At 41.3% G+C, this 20166-nt stretch overlaps 1 protein-coding gene across 1 annotated transcript in view; it reads left to right on the top strand.

Moving 5' to 3' along the window:
• The window catches only part of kcnb2b (potassium voltage-gated channel subfamily B member 2b), a 58001-nt gene extending 42254 nt beyond the window's left edge, over window positions 1–15747 (top strand). The window contains exon 3 of the mRNA XM_061666317.1: window positions 13146–15747. Coding sequence (XP_061522301.1) covers window positions 13146–15002 — 1857 coding nt within the window. The 3' untranslated portion in view covers window positions 15003–15747. The remainder of the gene's footprint in view (window positions 1–13145) is intronic.
• The last annotated feature ends 4419 nt before the right edge of the window (window positions 15748–20166 follow it).

Raw genomic sequence — 20166 nt, 5'->3', positions numbered from 1 at the left:
TCACAGTGTAGCTTCTCCAATGAGTTTTGTGCGTCTTGTCATGCTGAATATGCGTGCCAGACGTGTGGCACGGACACACTAGTGGCGGGTGCTGTTTTCCCTGCGGGTTGCTACTGGGGTTCTCTAATAATGTTGCAATGCAGCATGTGGTCTGTCCTTCCTATCAAATCTACACAAAATCTATCAAATCAAGTCCCGATTAGATTGTTTAATCAGAGTTGGCACTTTGTCTGCTGGCTGATAAAGTGGCAAACTTCACTGCAGCTGCTGACAGGGACATCAGATAAGGCAATAGTCAATCACAAACAACTGAAAACGCCATTGTTCAGTCTGATTGAAACGACAAATTGACCTTTCCCGAAGCGAAGACCCACCTGCATGTCCATATTGACTCCATGTACCAACAACATCATAATTTCTTTTAAGTCGACACTAGGATTTACACCGATTTTATCGGTCTGATCGGTACAAGCCGATAATTTGATCGATGGCTGATCGGCTTTAATGTCCTAATTCGCCAATCCGATCACTGACTCCGCAAAAGACACTGACTCCGCGTAGCCATCGTGCACAGTATATTTTAATCCAAAAGCTAGTTTATTTTTAACCTTGTCGTGTGTCTTTTGACGTAGTACTTTAAATATCTGACGGCCAATAAAGTTTAAAAAAAAAAAAAAAACATGTCGGCAGTGTGTGACAGACAACACGTCTTAGACAGACAACAGATAATGCCGGATCAGACTACAAGACAAATTTACTCTTTCATGATTGCACTATGTCAGACTACTGCAATAAACTCTTGTATTCCGATACCACCGCATCCCGTTTTTTTACGATCATTGGGCTTTATCTTGTCAACTCAAATGCGACCGGATACAATCGTTACCGTGGCGACGACAAGAGTGGATCGCGCCGACTGTATTCTACGGACAAAATGGTTGAAAACGTGTGTTGGTGGTCAGCAGTGCTCACGACAGGAGAGGCCGTTCGTTTAAGTTACGGTTATACGTAAACATGCCGCCGTTCTTTCGAATCATGCTCTAATGTTTCGGTGTGGGTGATGTAATTTAATTACAAGAAAGTAATTTAATTACAGTAAGTTAGCACCCATGATTTCTGTCATGCTGTAATGTTGGTTTGACCTGACTGATTAGAATGCACGATCTGACTAGAGCAGTGATTTCCAACCTTTATCGAGCTAAGGCACATATTTTACAATTGAAAAATGTCACGGCACACCAACAAAGAAAAATGTCACAAAAAGTGGATGCATTAATTTCTGTATGTACTTCCTGCCATCTAATAGAAGACCATTCATTTGTTCTGTCTTCACGATGCATCACTGGCATAAATAGATGAACAAAGATACATTATCTATAGTAAATATAATTTTTTAAACAATTAAGTACACAAGTATAGACAGTAAATGAACAGGTCATTTAAATACACATTCTTCCATCTTGTGATCGGTTATCGTTTTTTAAAACTCGCTGATCGGTGATCGCCCCCAAAAATCCTGATCGTGTAAAGGCTAGTCGACACTAAAGTGATGATAGTCGAGTTGACGTCAACTAATCGATGTCATTTATCTTTTTCAGACGTCAACTCGGTTGCTCAGACCCCCATCCCCTGACTAGTTTCTCCAATCACATTCAAATACCTTCATGGGCTCGCAGACAGTTGGAATTTATAAAACTACTTCACATAACACAACTGCAGGGTTGCTTCTCACGTCAGTAAATGATAATAGTATATACAGTCATGCCTTGAGATACGAGTGACTCGACTTCAGAGTTTTTTGAGGCTCCACGTGCTCCAATGTTCTCTGAATTTCATATAGTAGGTTATGGCACCGAGGGGCACCCGCCGTTGACTCCAGGTGTGCCTCAAGTGGTCCATTTATTTTCTGTAAACACTGCATCCACACCCTCCAATCTTCTCAAATTTTATACAGCGGGTTACAGCACCAGCGAGCCCTCGCTTGCATTTGGCCATAGTCGTATAGTTTTAATGAAATGTCATTTCTTATCAAGCTATTTGAAGCCATAAAACTGGCTTTTTTTGTGTGGAGATTCCCTACTGGCATCTCCCACGTAAGCGACACACTCATCTGAGTGAAAGACTGCGCAGGATTCGAGTTATTCTTTCATAGGCAATAAAAGTGATAGGTGCATGAAACGGCTTTTTCCTTCAGCACACAAACACACGCACAAACACACATAGAAGAGCTCCCACACGTATAGTATATGGATGATCTCTTCCCGAGTAATACCTCCTTTTGATAACGGGCCGAGGTGTGACATTCGTTTTCTCTTCGTGGCAAACAAAGCGTACAGAAAGATTGTGTTGCAGTAAGCCATGTTTTCTGACAGTCTTCTGATTAACCCTCTTAATATGGGTAATTTTTATGTACAGTAATTTGATCGATAACGGTAAAGACATGGCTCACTGAATTTCCTTTTGAAAATCAATGGATTTTACAGATATGAGTATTTCAATTATTGACAGTTGTTATCCATCAAAGGCCATAATTGTTCTTGAGAAAAAAATATTCTAAAGTAATATTTTTCAAACTTTTAATGCCACAACGTTTTTACCGTCAGGTGTCTGAAATGAAGTGTCATGATTTGCAACGTTTCCTGAAGATTACATTTTTGGATACAGTGTCTAGGATTTTTCTCATATTGCTTGAATGCCTTTTTTACCAAAAAAACGGAGACAATTGCATCTTAATGTATTCAGAGTTGCTTTTCTCAGTTCTTTTACAAGTGGTCCTTCTTGGAGAGAGCCTCTGTATGTTGTTGCAATGTCAGCATGTGAGACATTTACCCATATAAAACCAGGGCATCTTAAAAAAATTGCTAAAACAGATTTTTTTTAGTGTCTTTACCATTATTGGTCAAATTATATGAAAATGACCAATATAGTATAAGCACCAGTGGTAGAACAGTGTTATTGTTTTGTTCCAGGGTTGTACTCACTCCCCCCAAAAAGTGAATGAGGGAGGTCAATTCAAAGCCAGGATACAGAGCGGTTCACTTCACAGTCGAGAGGATCAGGCTTTGAAGATAGGGAAGTTGTCTTGGACCAAATTGATGCGATGTTCCATAATCCACAGACAGCAGGTCAGGAAATTCTCAGATTTCACTGTTGACATAATCCACAATTCCCAGAGAGCAGAAACGGGGAAACACACACCTTGTTGACGTAACAGAATCTCCAACAGCCACGGGGGACAGGAACAGGAAAACGTTATAAGGCAGAACATCTTAGCGTCTTGTAGCTATGATTGTTCGACATTCTGACATTGACTGCCTCGTTAACAAAGCCTTAAATAGGGGCTGTATCACTCTGGCTAGTAGAACGTGATTTGCTGACAGATTGGCTGTCTGTCATGACATAAATGGAAGACAGTGACAATGGTTGTACCGAATGAATCCACTGAAAGAAATTAAGTAAACTCCTGTTATGTATATCTTTAATATATTGCAGGGATTTCCCTCATTTGTTGGAGTGGAGGGCGTGCGTGCACTACATTCATGCCTGAAACAGATTAATGACAGTAAATGAATTGTATTAAGAGGGTAACTCAGACAGATGTGAGAGTACAGGTACATTCATCTCCAAAAGACATGAAGGATAATAAAGAAGTTCTATTCAGAGAAGGATTTAAGAAACCGTCTCAATTTCCTTCATTCGTTTAGTTGAGGGAGCGCTTATGGAACATTCAACACCTAATTAAGGAGTTGCATGAAGGGGGTCAATCAGCGGTAACATGAGAAAACATGCATAAGTGTCTGAGGAAATGAGCTTGTAACTACACGCACACACACGTACACGAACACATCAAAGGCGACAAAGGACACGAGTCAGCACTTTTTCTCCGCTCTCTCATTTCATGTTTCACTTCCTGGGCAACGGTGGGAATGCCATTGCCACACCCAGTTGAAGTTTTTTTCAACCACATAGATTTTGCGTTAGAGAAGTCTGTTTAGCTCCATGCTAATAAACAATGCAAAATGCCATGGACAGGCGTACGAAAAGCATCTGTTTCGCTGTGTTGTAACCATTGAACCAATGGGATATTTGAACATAAACTGTGCAGCAACACGTGTAGACAGACAATACAACAATACTCACAGACATATACACTTTATCCTTTTTAAAACATTACTAATATTACTGCAGCTTACTGAGTAAGTTTTGAAACTCTTCTTCATGCGTGTCTCAGTGTGTATTATACTGCCCCCATGTGGCATAGGCGTGCTCACCAAAAGGAGCAGCACATTGTCCATTGAATTGAAGTAGAAAATGTGTCAAAAAGCATTCAATTCTTTACAGTCTATTAAATTAGGTCTTTGCTGTAAGTACAATATTATCAAGTGTTATAGTTCTTTTTTAGAAAACATTTGAAAAAATATTTTTTAGCGGGGGAGCTGGAACAGAGTAATGGACTTTTTTTATTCACTTGCTTCTACGTGAATCCATTAAGGCATCGTAATAGCACACACAGAGAAGCGTTTCTTGTTTAAATCAGTGATTCCCTGTACTGTATGTTCTCCCTCATTTGTGTATGATCTCGAGCGTCCTTTTAAGGTTCACAAGGGCCGCATCCTAGATATGCAGGTGATGAAAAAAGAAGCGATTCAGCTTAATTAAGACACGAGAATGAAGCAGTAGCATTGTGTGTTGCGCGTGCATGTGTGCGTTCTCGCGCTGCGTTATATCTGCATGAGTGCTTAAAATGCTGCAACTCCTTCTCCTCCTCCTCCAACCCCCCGTCCAGTTTAGCCCAAAGGCATCCACGTTTCCATGTTGCCTGGCTTTGCCTCATTTCTCAGCGACATCACACGTAAGCCAAGGAGCCCAAGCACACGCACGGCGCATTGCAGCATGTCACTGATTGTACTGCGTCGATATGCGCGTCCTATCATCCTTTTCTGATTTTAAAAACCAACCAAAAGAGCTATCATTGATGACAAGCAAATGTGGCAAAAGAGCAATCATTGATGACAAGCTTCATCAGAAATCATTGTGACATTTTTTTGTCACTTTTACATTAATGTAAGCTTTCTTCGCTTGTTTTTTTTTTTTTTTTCTTACATTTTATCTCAGTTTTCCTTTAAAATTATTTAATTTGTTTACATAAATTCAACAGTATTATTTTTTTTATCACTTTTGAAATATTGCATGTTTATTAATTTGCAACATCTCAATTTTAGTTTGTTACTTTAACAATATTTATTTGTCATCATTTTTAATTATATTTTATTTTATTTTATTTTAGCTGAATTTTATTGTAATTATTTGGATGGATTTTTACAATGATTTCACTTTTTAAATTCACCGTTATTATTTTACTTATTTTACTTTACTTTATTTATTTTTATATTTTTTCATCCATTTAACAATATTATTATTTTTCTATTTACATTCATTTTAGCTAAATTTTTTTCTAAACATTATTTAGTGGTTATTTTTGCATTAATTTATCAATGTTTTCAAAATATGTTAGCTATTTGTTCCTATTTTTACATGAAATCTAACCCAACTTTAGTCTGTTTAATTGTTTGGATATATATATATATATATATATATATATATATATATATATATTTTTTTTTTTTTTTTTTTTTACATTGATTTTCCGCTATATATTTTTGATTGCTTTATAAAATCCCAAAACTGTCAACAACAATGGAGAGGAAGGAAAGAGGAACTACTCGGCATGTGTGCAATGCATTGTGGGTTTCCGAGGTTAAAAGCACTGTTGCTCGTGTGGCTGGCAACTGTTTTGACATCAGAGCGTGCCCCCTTCATTTAGACAGTAGCGCAAGATGCCAGTAATGACATCATCTGCCAGACACACACACACAAACATTCCTGTATGGAGTTCAGGCTCCATCTCATAATGGCGCGTAAAGTATGCGAAGCTTGCCCGATGACAGTGTGCAAAAGGGATTTTCACTACGAGTCCATTAGAAGTCGCCCGCTGTGAGCGCCTGTGACTGGACTTAATGAAAGGGAATCAATATGATGTGACATTGATTGTGGGGCTGTACAGGAAAGGAGGGTTGTTCTGAGAGGGTGGTACGTGTGATGGTTGCATAGTTTGTTTGCCTTGTACCCATTGAGATCTGTTTTATTTGGCATGCTTCCTTCCAGGTTATTGCCATCCACCTTCAACGCGCTGTCAGAGTTGGTGCACCCCTATCTGATTCACCACAATCCCCCAGTTCACCCCTAAAATTGTCAAAAAACAAAGCTATTATAGTTTCTTTGATTTTACATCATTTTAAATTAAGAAGCCTTTCAGAAACTTTTTAAGCCACGTATCGCCTTTATCACACCGACAAAGTTGGCGCACCCTTATCAGTCACCGCAACCCTCCCGATCAGCCTCCCAAAAATGTAAACAAAGCTCGTTTAGCTTAAAACCAAATTAATTTTACGTTGTCGAAGGGTATTTTCCAAACTTTTTCAGCCACACATCCTCTTTAACACCCCGACAAATTTGGCGCACCCCTATACGAGACATCAAAACAAAGCCGGTTTAGTTACCCAGTTACCTTGATTGTACATCATAGAGCCGCCATTCACAAATGTTTTAAGCCACACACCCCAACGAATTTTCCCCGTATTACATACATTCGCAACACTCTGACTTAAGCCTAATGTTATGCGATGACGTATCGTGTAACTTCCTTTGTTTGGCCGCAAACACATCCATGCTAAGTTGTGCTCCACCGAGGAATCACTTAGCGAAGCATTAGCCTAATGCGATTCACTGGGAAGCCACCGCGGTGGCGACTAATGACTTCCGGGTGGTGTCGTTAAACTCGAAATGGATGCGCGGTCGTAGACAAGCACACAGTGCATCTCCCACCGGACACATTCTGGACAATTTGCAAGAGGAAGTGAAAAAGCACATGGAGAGTATGGTTGCGCTACCTTGGGGAGGAATTGATACGTTACACCTCCACCCACCGTTGAACTCATGGACAACAAAATGGAATAAAAAAATAAAATAATATAAAAATAGATACAATAGAAAAGAAAAATACGGGTGCACCAACTGTCAGTTTGATGAAAGCGCTGCGAGGCTGAAAAAGTTTGGGAAAGGCGGTTCTATGACGTAAAATCAGTGTAGTTAAATGCTAAACTGGGTTTATTCAGATGTTTTTGGCACTTTGGGAGGTTTGGGGTTTCTCGGATAAGGGGTACGCCAACTCTGTCATTTTAAAGGGGAATGTTCCATTCAGCATGAAACTACATTTTCATGTGATGGAACATTCTTTACCAAACGTTAAGCCGCGCCTCCCTTATCAGAACACTTTTACTCTGCTTTTTTTAAAACATCAATGGTACCCTCGTGGCCGGCACGGTGACTGACTGGTTAGCACATCTGGCTCACAGTTCTGAGGACCGGGGTTCAAATCCCACCCCCGCCTGTTTGGAGTTTGCATGTTCTCCCCCATGCCTAGGTGGGTTTTCTCCGGGCACTCCGGTTTCCTCCCGCATCCCAAACACATGCATGGTAGATTGATTGAAGACTCTATATTGCCCGTAGGTGTGAATGTGATTGCGAATGGTTGTTTCTTTCTATGTGCCCTGCGATTGGTTGGCTACCGGTTTAGCGTGTACCCCGCCTCCCGCCCGAAGATAGCTGGGATAGGCTCCAGCACGCCCGCGACCCTCGTGAGGAGAAGCGGTAAAGAAGATGGATGGATGGGTACCCTCGTGTAAAATATTAAACAGCATGACTATTTTCCCCCCCATGTTTCGGGTAACTGTGCCAATCATCTGTTGCTGCTCCTTCGGTGCCAGCGAGGCTCATGCATTTATTCATGCTCACACATCACTGATAGAAGGAGGGAGGGAAGGATCTCATTAGCAAAGAAAGCAGCTTGTCTCAGGCAGTAAACAGAGTTTGCTTCGTAATCTCTCTCACACACCCCCATTTTTTTACCCTCCAGAGGGAGACGCAGGAGAAGTGTATTTATGGTTCAGCGACTGCGTCGTGCTAACCAACTTCTTGCAACCGTCAAGTTTTGAAAGGGGCAAACTTTTGAAAAGAGGAAATGGTGAAAAATGTCATGTTGTTGTTGTTTTCAGCGCATAGCTGAAGGCATACTCCCCCTCACAACCTGCCCCAAAACATCAAAACAAAGCCAATGACTATGGTGTGACAGTCCAAAAAAGTTGGTGCACCACTATCCCACCACCCCAATCACAACTCCGCCCAAAATAAATCCAAACCAACCCTTTTTAGCTATGTTGCTTTAATGTCATAGATCAGCCTTTTTAAGCCACGCTTTTAAGCCACGCACCCCCGTTAACACCAAGACACAATTAGTTGAGTGTACGTCCTACAACACCTCTTCCCAAAATAATTTCAGACATCCGTCAATATACTGAATAGGCACACACAAAAAATCCAAACAGCTACATTGATTTTACATCTTCCAACAGGCTTTTAAAATCGCGCACCTTTTTCAACACACCGAAAAAGTTGGCTGGCTATACGCGTGCAGATAGCAGCAAAAGAGGAAGGATTGCTTACACGCTGGCCGCCTCTACCCCCACCTACACCACCACTTCCATCCCCCTCGTGTCCTGATAACATCATCCATCTGCGCCGGGAGGATGGGAAAGATGGAGTGCCAGGAGGAGGAGGAAGTGGCATACATGTGCGGCGCTTTCTTGAAATTTACCTGGTATACAAATGGCTGTCACTGATAAAAACCTCAGGAGGGGGGGGAAAAACAACAACAGCCTAACGCACCAAGACACATTGCCACATTGTCATGGAGACATCGCCAGACAAGCTTCCTTCCTACCTAAGCCGCACCCTTGAAACGCAGATGGCCCAATCAGACCGCAGCACAGAGAAGACGTCCCACGTTTGTACCCCCACGGTGGTGATGTCACCAGAAAAACACACTTGTAGCAATCCAACTTAGTTGCGCAAGTCTCGTATGATTTGCCGAAGTTGAAAAAGTGCTGAGTCGGCAAAGGAAACTTTATTTGTACAGTTGTTGATCCCCTAACAGTGCATAATCTGTGCAGGAGTTATTTTAGAAGGCCATATGACAGGACATACAACAATGCCACTATAGCCATCTATTGAGCAGCTTTAAATATCCATCGATATCACAACCGCACGGCTAAATTTCTCTCGGGAGGGCAACAGCGGGAATGGCCTCGCTGGCTTAGAAGTTGAGCTTTTATTGGTTAGCTTAGCATCGCTCTCATGAATCTTTAAGCTGCCCAGAGTGCTTTTATTGCCCTTACTGTATACACAGTGTGGAGAGTGCAACGCGCTCTGGTCAGCACATTACTCACATCCTGTTGGCGTCATGTTCATATATATATATATATATATATATATATGCTCTGACTACTAAGACACATTTTCCATTGGGATGTTTGAATTAGCAAAAAAAAAAAAAAAAAAGTTCCTTATGCCGACTGGCCAGTGCAGTTATGATATTTTATTATCAATTTTCAAAGCCGTATTGTTGACATGGCCTTGTTGCCTGGCATGTTTGCTCCCAGGAAATGACGTTCATAAATATTTCATAAGAGCCTGCTCGGCTTGCCTGCTTGTGCCCACAAACCAAATATTTCTCCAGCATCTTTTGAATAATAAAAAAAATGTCAATGTATATACAGTATTTATATGGCTTTGCACAGGGGGGGTGGCTTTGAATGACATGTTTTCAAGAGTGTGCAGAATAAAAAGAGGGGCACACAATCAATTTTGCCAATGAGCTGGACAGAAACAGGGCAGTAAGAAGATAAGAGTTGGATTATTGATTGACTGAAGGTGTTGACTACCATGCTAGCTTCTCAGGCTAGGTAGAGTCTTTTGTGTGTGTGTTGCATTTTAGCATTTTTTTTTTCTTTAAGTGGTTGATTTTATGTGATTCTTATGCGACAGTTAACTCTCTCTTCTCAGTAACATCAGCAAACCCGATGTTAAGCATCAGTGTGTTTGTTTACGGAGCAGCCATTTGGCTAGAGCGCGGGGGCGTGGTATCAGAGGTATAACCGGGTCAATCTGCAAATGTACCAACTTCGGAGGTAGCATCGGATGCTTAACAAGGTCGCAGTTGACTCACCAATTTGCACCCCTCTGGAACATCTTAGTGAATTTACTAGAGCATTCATTTGTATGTGCTACTCCTCCGGTGCTGCTTAGCCAGACGGACTCTTAAGTAAGTCATTTATTTGATCTCGTTCTGTCGCATTTTGTCCCAATTTCTAGGAATGAACTCAGACGGATCAATTCTGTAGTCTTTTCGTTTCGGGTGCTTTATAACGCCAATTATTTGGTCCAGACGACACCTTCGGAATGGAGCCGAGAGGGACGATCCGGACACTAAAATATTCCCTTTGCTGCTTTTTCTGTGGTTTTCTGGAAAGTTGCCATGTTGAGCCTCTTTTTCAAACCTCACCCTTTGTTCATTCCCCCAAATACAGTACATGGAACGCATTAGGCTGGATTAATGCAGGGAGCCCGGCTGGGGTGGTCAATGAATTCACAGCGGTAATTCACTGGTTTAATAGTACTTTGTTAATGGGGTCATCACATTGCCAGATGATGAAATTGCGCACACACACACACACGGGAATCGATCTACATTACCATAAGCCATAATCGTCTGGATTGATTCCACAGCGGGAAAAAAAAAAAAAAAAAAAAAAAAGACCACCCCTGAGAAATGGCTTCATTTATGCAACACAAATTGAGGAATAACCGAGAGATGTCTTTGTAGTTGACTCCTGGCAAGACAAAGGAAAGATCGGCGTAAGTCGACCCACTAATTTTCTAAGGTTGAAGTTGACCTGCAAATTTACAGGTTTCAGAGGGAGTATCAGAGTCATAAATGGGTTCAAAGTGAAACCGTGAATAGGCCGGCTTCTGAGGTAGTATGAGAGGCATAACAGGGTCAAAGTGTACTCGTGAATTGACCAACTTCTGATGTAGAATTAGAGGCTTAACATGGTTGAAGTTGACCTGTGAATTTGTTGGCTTCTGAGGTGGTAAACATTAAAGCCTCCAAGTTGAGCCAGGTAAGAGCCATGTCATGCTTAGGCAGTCGGTAGTACAGACAGACTGGTTCAAACTATCTACGTCACAAGTAATGGTCTGAAGTTGTTGGCCTTCCTTTCATTTAAGCCAATCAGGTGTCATCACTGACCCTAGCGTCACCCCTGCCGGGCCACTTTGAAGTCAAATCCATCTTAAGAAGACGACGTGTAAAGTGACTGCAGTCTTTGGGTGTGATGCCCGTGTTGTCCCACTTAGCTGATAATCGCTTTCACCTCATCAGCACTGAGTGAGTGACATTTCATCACCTGAGCCTCGAAACCCCCCTTGTTTGCTTTCCATCCGTGTTGCGTAACACGAGGGATCGAGTCCAAAACAAATGTTTCGGTGCTGAACCTTTCAGACAGCATTGGGGTGCTGCCAGACATAAGCGAATGACTATTTGAAGCCACTTACACACTGCTTAGAAAGCTGGGAATTTTCAGGTTCCGGGTTTGAAGTCCACCCACGAATTTGCCAGGTTTGGAGAGGGCGTCAGAGGCATCCCATGGTCAAAGTCAACCAGAAAATTTAGCAGGTGTGACGTTAGTATCAGAGGCAAATTAGGGTCAAAGTCGACTCGCGAACTTCAGGGTTCGTATCAGAGGCATAACAGGATTGATGCTGATAAGCAAATTTACCACCTATGAGGGTAGTATGAGAGGCTTATAAAATCAACCCACAAATTGACTGACTTTGCAGCTAGTATCCGATTTATAACAGGTTTGAAGTCGACCAGCGACTTTAGCGGCTTCAGAACTAGTATCAGAGGCATAACAGGATCGAAGTCGATATGCCGGCGGCTTAGGTAGTACTAGATAGGGGTGGGTAGTTTGACACGGGACACTCGCTTCTCCAGAAAGCAACGGTCATGCATTTTGTCCACACTTGATTGTGTTCTGTACAAAAGGCGACGACGTCGAAATGCTCGATCAACGGTTCTCTGTGCCAAAGAACGACTTCTTGGACCGGGCCCTCTACTTTCTTTTGAGAGTTACTAAGTCGACGTCCTCACAAACTGATTCCATAAAGCTTCTCAAGGACAAGAACTTTTTCTTTATCTTTAGATCCGTGGGAACAGAATCTGCGCCAAGGCAGACAGCAGCATTATGAGGAACTTTTAAAATTATCTGAGATTCTGGTGCAGGGCAACAGTGGAGATAAATGTGAGTTTTAATTACACTTGAAAGTACTTTTTTTTTTTACAGCCAACGGGGGGAGCTACAATAAAATCACGCTGCTATATATTACAAACATGGTCCAAAAATAGATTTGTGCCCTTGTTAGCCTGTAATTTAAATGTCATTATAATCGATATACACTGCCATTTATTCAAAGTCTTAATGTCTTATTTAGATCCTTATTGAGGTCTTACCTTAAGAGGCAAATTAATCCACCTTTATATACAACACTTGGCATGTTTTATATTCATTTTGCATTCAACTGCATGCCCGCGGTGCCATTTGTGCTCAGACCTTCACTCACTCTTTTGATTCACGTCGTTATTTCGTGCCTCTTTTATTTTGTTCCTGCAGATCTGCTGTACCCAACGGAAATCACCCGAGTGTCACTGTTGCACCTCAGCCATAATATGCAATTTGAAGCAGACCCTGTGTCAACTTTATTTAACGTTTGACATTGAATCTTTATCTTGTTATGGGGTTTAATAAAAATTAAATTTGCTTTTATTTTAGTTTGTTCGTTTTTCAAATGGGACTCCAAATTTGTAAGATAATGGTGCTCTTGTAAGATTAAAACAAAACATTTTTGTCCGATGTGAGACTCCTGGCGCCAGGATTTATTGGGCTATTTGACCCCGAGCAGGTAAACCATGGGTAAAGCAAAGAAAAGAACGGTTTCTAAAGGAAACAGAACGTTTTCAGGTTCAGGTTCAAAATCGACACGGAAATGTCCCACACAAATCTTGTGCCACAGAGGTAGTATGAGAGACATGGTTGAAGTCGACCCCACGCATTTACCAACTTTCAGAGGTCATATTTAAATTGTGACCACTAATGTGTTATTTCTGTATTTTATTTTTTTTGCTGCAGATTCTGGCCATTTTATCTATCCTGTTCATCGTCCTCTCCACCATTGCGTTGTCACTCAACACCTTAAAAGACCTTCAGGTGACGGATGAGTTTGGCCAAGCCAACGACAACCCTCAGCTGGCACACGTGGAAGCCGTGTGTATCGCTTGGTTCACCATGGAGTACCTGCTGCGCTTCCTCTCCTCGCCCAACAAGTGGAAGTTCTTCAAGGGTCCACTCAACGTCATAGACCTGTTGGCCATCCTCCCCTACTACGTCACCATCTTCCTGACTGAGTCCAACAAGAGTGTGCTCAAGTTCCAGAATGTGCGGCGTGTGGTGCAGATATTCCGGATCATGAGGATACTGAGGATCCTCAAGTTGGCCAGGCACTCCACGGGGCTTCAGTCTCTGGGTTTCACACTAAGACGGAGCTACAACGAGCTGGGGTTACTCATTTTGTTCCTAGCCATGGGTATCATGATTTTCTCCAGCTTGGTCTTCTTCGCCGAGAAGGACGAGGACGCCACCAAGTTCACCAGCATCCCCGCCTCATTCTGGTGGGCTACCATAACTATGACCACAGTGGGCTACGGGGACATTTACCCGCAGACGTTACCTGGAAAGATCGTCGGGGGTCTCTGCTGCATCGCAGGGGTGCTGGTCATCGCCCTGCCTATTCCCATCATTGTCAACAACTTCTCCGAGTTCTACAAGGAACAGAAGAGGCAGGAGAAGGCCATCAAGAGGCGGGAGGCATTGGAGAGAGCCAAGCGCAACGGCAGCATCGTGTCTATGAACCTCAAAGACGCCTTCGCCCGGAGCGTGGAGCTCATGGATGTCATGGTTGATAAAGGAGAGGATACAACCTCCCTGGACAACCACCTGTCACCACGCCGCTGGGGAGGCTCCACCAGGTCGGCCGGCTCGGAAGGCAACCTCAAGTTGCCAGATAAGAGGACCCCGGAGAATGCAGTGGGTCCGCCGAATTCCCCCCACCGGATCACCATCGGCACCACCGGGAGTCCACAGTGGACGAGTAGAACCCCGCAGCACCTCAACGTCCAGAAGCTGGAGGAGCTGTACAACCAGATGACCAAGTCGCAGTCCTTCACCAACCTCCACACGGCCAGCTCCTTGAGCACGCTGAGCACCACCATTGCCGGCCCGGGCTCGCCTAAGAGGTCCCACAGCCCCGAGACCACACTCAAGGAAGAGCTGGAGATGAAAGAGGTGGATGGAGCCAAGACCAGACACCTGCAGGTGCCTTCGCCTCTCCATCTTACCTCGGTTCAGCTTTCTAAAGAGAACATCCTCAAAGACGGCTTCTATCAATCTGTCAACCGGGGTGATGGCTCGGAACTCCGTATTGATGAAGGTGAGAGTTTCAGTAGCGCCGTGGAGAACATACAAAAATCTCTTCGCGGGAACAACCCTCTTAAAATCAAGGCGGGAAAGACATCCACAGAGGGCCCGCCGACGCCGCCCAGCACCTCGTCTCCTGGAGACATCAGCTCCAGCATCGTGGAGGAAGAGTCGCCAGAGGGGGAGACGTCGCCTCTAATGGCCAGCTCGGAGGCTCTCATCCGGGCCGCAGAGGACGACCACATGGCAGAGGAGGCCGGCCCGTTGGTGGACACCCCGCCCGGCGATGAGGGCCCATCCTCGGAGAACCGCCTGATGGACGTGGCCGGCGCTACAGCCGTGCCCCAATCGCCCAGGAGCACGACACAAAACTGTAGCCAAGGTGTGGTCGGGGCCGGCGAGGGGGAGGCCGACCGAAACGGACACAAAGTGGAAAACCACATCTTCACGTCCGACATCCACCTGATACCCGGAGACACCGGGCTCTCGCCCACCTGCGAGACAAGCATGTGACTGCAAGAAAGGCCCTTGAAAGATGTTTTTGCATGGCATAGCGAGTCCCTTTTCCCGGTGTCGTTGTCTATCGCCCCGACAAGAAGCCGTTGTCCAGAACGATTCCGTCCACCAATTCGTCCACCGGTGGAAACAGTTTCCCCTTGTACATAAAAGACTTGGAGAAAAAAAACCTTCATTTTCCAATGCACAGATGAACTGATCTGTAAATTAGCATGCTTTTCAATAAAAGAAAGACTCATCTTTTTCGGTGCTTTGTTTGCTATGTAAATACTCAGACATGAAAGGCAAAGACATTGCATGTGACCAGAAAAGAAAAAAGAAAGAACGGTACCGTTGTTAGCAATGTGAAAAACGGCAGAACAACCATTGTAGCGACCTATTTATTAAAAATAACATATCATTCATTACCTTTTGGGGAAAATGCAAAGTGTTCCTGTGATGATCCTGTAAATTTTTTTTGATGTGTAAAGTTCTTCAAGTTTAAGTTCTGCTATTCAATCACTGAATTAAGGAGTTAGCAAAAGAACAATCCAGTGTTTGGAAACAAAAGTATATATCAAAAACATACTGTAATTGTAACAGACACATCAGCTTTTGGGGAGCTGGTGGCCTACTGGTTAGCACAGTTGTTTCACAATTTGGAGGTTGTAAGTTTGAGTCTCACAAAAATAAGAGCTTACAAAACCGAATAATTTTTTTTTTTATCTCAAAATAACATAATTTCCCTGTAAATCCAAAACATAATCAAAGTGTGATCAAAACTTGATCTGATCTTTTTTTTTTTTTTGGTCTTCAACTACAATTGTTTTCCACACAAACAAAATTTACTGCCTGGATTCAGCACCATAAAAAAAAAAACATCAGGACTCGCACTAGCCGTGCACATCCTTTTATTGCCGGAAATAAATCTCATGTACTCTCCAGCGTATTTACCTTTTAAAAGTTATTGTTAAATACAAAAAGGTTTATTGTTAAATAAAATAGTTCTAGATTGGTTGTAGGATTTTTAAACAATAGCTAATAATTCAACAGTAGATTGAGAGCCATAACATCCTATTATTATTCAGAATATTTATGAATTATGACACCTATATGCTTTACAGTGTAAATTAATCTAGTTTGGCAATTAAAGTATAAATATTCCTACAGACATCAATGGACCAAATCAAGCATACAGATGAGCTTGCGTCTAATACACTAATAGAGTATATCACATGTAATTATGGCGGTGTAGCTATAATTTTATTTAAACCTTCTGTTTATGTTGTGGTTCAAATTGACCCATTTTAAAATAGTAAGTTTTAGGTATGAAACTTCTGCTTGGCTTAATGAAATATTAACAATGTTTATTTGTTTTTTGTTTTTTTTACCCCCACCCACTTTTTTGACACCTTGATATTTAGATGTCGCGGGTCAAACTGACCCAGGGAGATTAATTCTGTTTCAGAGAGACAAACATAACAGGAGGGTTACATTTTTTGCTTCCTAATAATTGAGTTCACCTTTTTTTCCCCTGTGTGTCTAAATGTAATCTATTGGGGTTTTTTTTTGTTTGTTTTTTAAAAAAACACTGACAGAGAGCATCTCTTGTTGCCTTTGAATTCCAATTTATGGCTGGAATGTTTTTTTTGACACGTGGCTGGGTGTACCAAATGCATGTTTGTATTTGTCTTTTTATTTTTTTGTTTATTTCAAATTGTCCATCTGTTTTTGTCGTGAAGATAGAGGAAGAGAGAGAGGTGCGCGGAAAGTACAACATATATTGTATAATATACTGTATATTATATAATATATACACTCTACTGCATCGACTACTCCAAAAACTATGCAGGCCAAGAATGGTGGCACTTTATTTTCTTCTGTCTACGGGGAATTTGTAGTGTACAGACAGACAAATGACTGTGTATTTTTCCAATGTTCTATCTTTAATATGAGGCAAAAACAGTATTACACAAACACGCAAAAAGAGAATTTCACAGCAATGTAATTGAAGATTTGGTGGTTATTTTGTTTCTGCTTTTCAATTTGATATGGCTTGCATACACAGATGCATCTCACTAAATTGCAATGTCATGGAAAACCATTTATTCCAGTACTTCAATTGTAAAAGTGAAGCTCGTTTATTACTTTAACTGGTTACACACGGAGTGAAATTTAATAATTATTTTCTTCTAATTATATTTTTTTTTACAATTTTGCAACCTGGTTGAACATAGCCCTAGTTTTATTTTACAGTAGTTATTTTTGTTATATTTTATTTATTATTTTTTTACAAAAAGCAATCAAGTATTTTTTAAATTGAAATTAGGTATTAGGTAATTGGCCTCCATGAAACTATTTTCCGATGTGTTTAATGAATCTGTATAGTATGCGAATTTTGCTTTTTGAACTGAACTACTGAAATAAATATATTCTAATGTAATGATTGTATATGTAGTGTTAGGCAATGAATGAATGAATGCCAGACAGGGGATCCAAATTGAGACAAATAATGATTCTAAAACAGACACACTCCATTTGTGTTTTCTTTCTTTCTTTTTTTTTTTTTTTTGTGGAGAAAAATTATATTTTTTCTATTACAAATAAAAAGTCTCAAAATGGAGTACGACCACAGTTTTGATGACGCGTGCCTTTTCATAACCACTTATGAGAAGGCGGCGGCTCATTTTTGCATTGTTAATGTAATATACATAGATATAGATCAATTCTAATTTTATAGCAGAAATCAGGTCTTTGTGTAATGATACAATTAATGCTATTGAGTTCTCAGGTTTTCTACAACTCTCTGGATGTTTTTTTTCTTCTTCTTCTTTCTTTCTCCCTTCTAATGATGAACTTCAAAGAAATCCACATTGATGTCTAACTGGACACCGCCGAGCGCCTCCGACCTCACTGCGCACCCCCTCGGGAGTGCCGATCGATGGGGGGCATTGAATAGATCCTCCCACGCGTGTTGCCTCCAAGTGTTTGTGTGTGCGTGTGTTTGTGTGTGTGTGCGTAATCCCCTTCAAGACAGTGGAGTAGCGTGGCTCGTCTTTGGTCCCATTAGGGCCACCATACCTTACGATTCGGCACGCAATATTGCAACCGCGTCACTTTTGTTGGTCGCGTTACGCATCACGTTGCCTGCTTGCACACAAACATCGTGTTAAATTCTGTCCGGAAGGGGGGGGAAATGCTGTTTTGGGACATTTTAGCTGACTCTTCTTGGGGGTGCGAAACAAGGACAGTGAAAAAAATAGTGTTTTCATTCGCTTGAAATTTTGTGAAGCCCCCCCGCCCCCCTCAAATCTCCAAATTAAGGCATATTTACCCCTTTCATCATTTTATTTTTTCCATTTAAAATTTGGCGCACCCCCGTAAGTGTGACGCTTTCAACTTCTTACCAAAACAGGCCTCAAGAGGGTGCTGTAATCCTCATCACACATGCATATAGTAACTCATCACAGCTTTTCCAATGCCAAACACCACATTTTTGGGTCATTTATTATTTTATTTTTTTTACCCCTGAGGGCCACCGTACCTTGGACTATAGCAGCCCCACGCTACGCCACTGCCCATGTTTGACATGACTGTTTTTCCTCCTCAGCGTCCTCGTTCCCTTCATACAAGCCTCACGCTAACATTACCATGGGTGGTTATTATTGTACATAGCTTGTGTCTTTTATTTTCTCTGAGAGAATGGCTCCTGATTACACACAAGCACACATACGTACAGTTTCTGTACAAAGCGACATCTTTGTATGCATGTTGTAGTCCATAGGACGATGTGGCCGCAGAACACTTGTTGTCGTGTCTCCATGTTCCCCCACCACCGTTAAGTCTATTAGCATATGCAGAATAACAAATAAATGTACATATAACAACTGCTGTTTGGGTGCATTCTGCACCTCACCTATATTTGTGTCGTGTTTTTTTTTTTAACCCTTTTGATTATGAAATTATGAAAGTGCCTCGTGCTCGATACAGAGAACACTGTCCAGGTTCAACAAAATAGCAGCGCTAGCAATGCTAAGCTAGCATTAGGATAAACTAACCGACGGTAGCCATGACTGCTTTTGTCGGTGGCATGACTTATTCATAATGGAGTGTTAACATAAAACTAAATTCATCAGTCTGAAGTTTTATTTGATTTAAATAAAAAGCAGAAAGAGGTGATAAACCCACCCGTTGAGCAGAAATGTTGCAAATTCCGCATTGCTTCTGAAAGTTTTAATGTTTTAGGCTAGGAAGTATTAATTTTAACACCCCAAAAAAATTACAGCATGCGCTCAAAATCCTACGATATGGCAAATCAGACGCTATATGAATATGAAAAAAAATTGCACAACGCTGAATCCGCAATAGATGAGCCGCGATATAGCGAGGGAACATTGTACTTAATTTTCAATTGTACTTGGATGTTTAAAATACGGTAAACTGACATATTTTTTCAACTAATTTCCTCGAAAATAATCAAACGATATATGTGACTTTAATACATTTTAATCATGTGCAACCGACGTACATATTAAATTCAAAAGATTTTCTGTGCAGTTGTTGCAACGAACGTGGGGAAGTGTTACGTGTGCTGCCGCCATCTAGCGTTGGGCATCAGAAGCGCACTTGCATCTATTTTCTTTTAATCATACCTCAGGGCAATCAAATTGGTCTGGTGATACCTCGTATCTCCAAAAACTCTTAAGAAGGCACTCGCATCTCTAGGCAAAACAAATTTCTTGGTTTATTTTTTACCCGATTTGACCTGCTTTAAAGATAACATCTAGACAATATATATAAATATTGTTTTTAGTGTATTTGCAATGTTTTAATTTGTATTATTTTCATTTTTGAAGTACTTATTTTTGAAATTTTTGGAATATATTTCGTTCATTTGTATTTTGGGTATTTATTTTTTATTGTTTTTATATGATCATATTTTAACTTTTAAAGTTTTTGTCATTCAGTATTTCAATTTTCATATGATTTGTTATTTTCCTTTGTATTTGTGTATATTTAATAGTTTTTATTTTAAACAATCATTAATATACAATATAACATATATAGAAAAAAATAAATAGACTAATGCGACAAAAAAATTATAAAACTAAAAACATTGCCATTTTTTTTCAAGTATACCATCAAGTTCGAACAATTGTAATGACTCCACCAAGACTGTGAG

This window comes from Phycodurus eques, chromosome 21, assembly GCF_024500275.1.
Source record: "Phycodurus eques isolate BA_2022a chromosome 21, UOR_Pequ_1.1, whole genome shotgun sequence".
Taxonomy (NCBI): Eukaryota; Metazoa; Chordata; class Actinopteri; order Syngnathiformes; family Syngnathidae; genus Phycodurus; species Phycodurus eques.
This window is presented reverse-complemented; position numbering and strand designations above follow the sequence as displayed.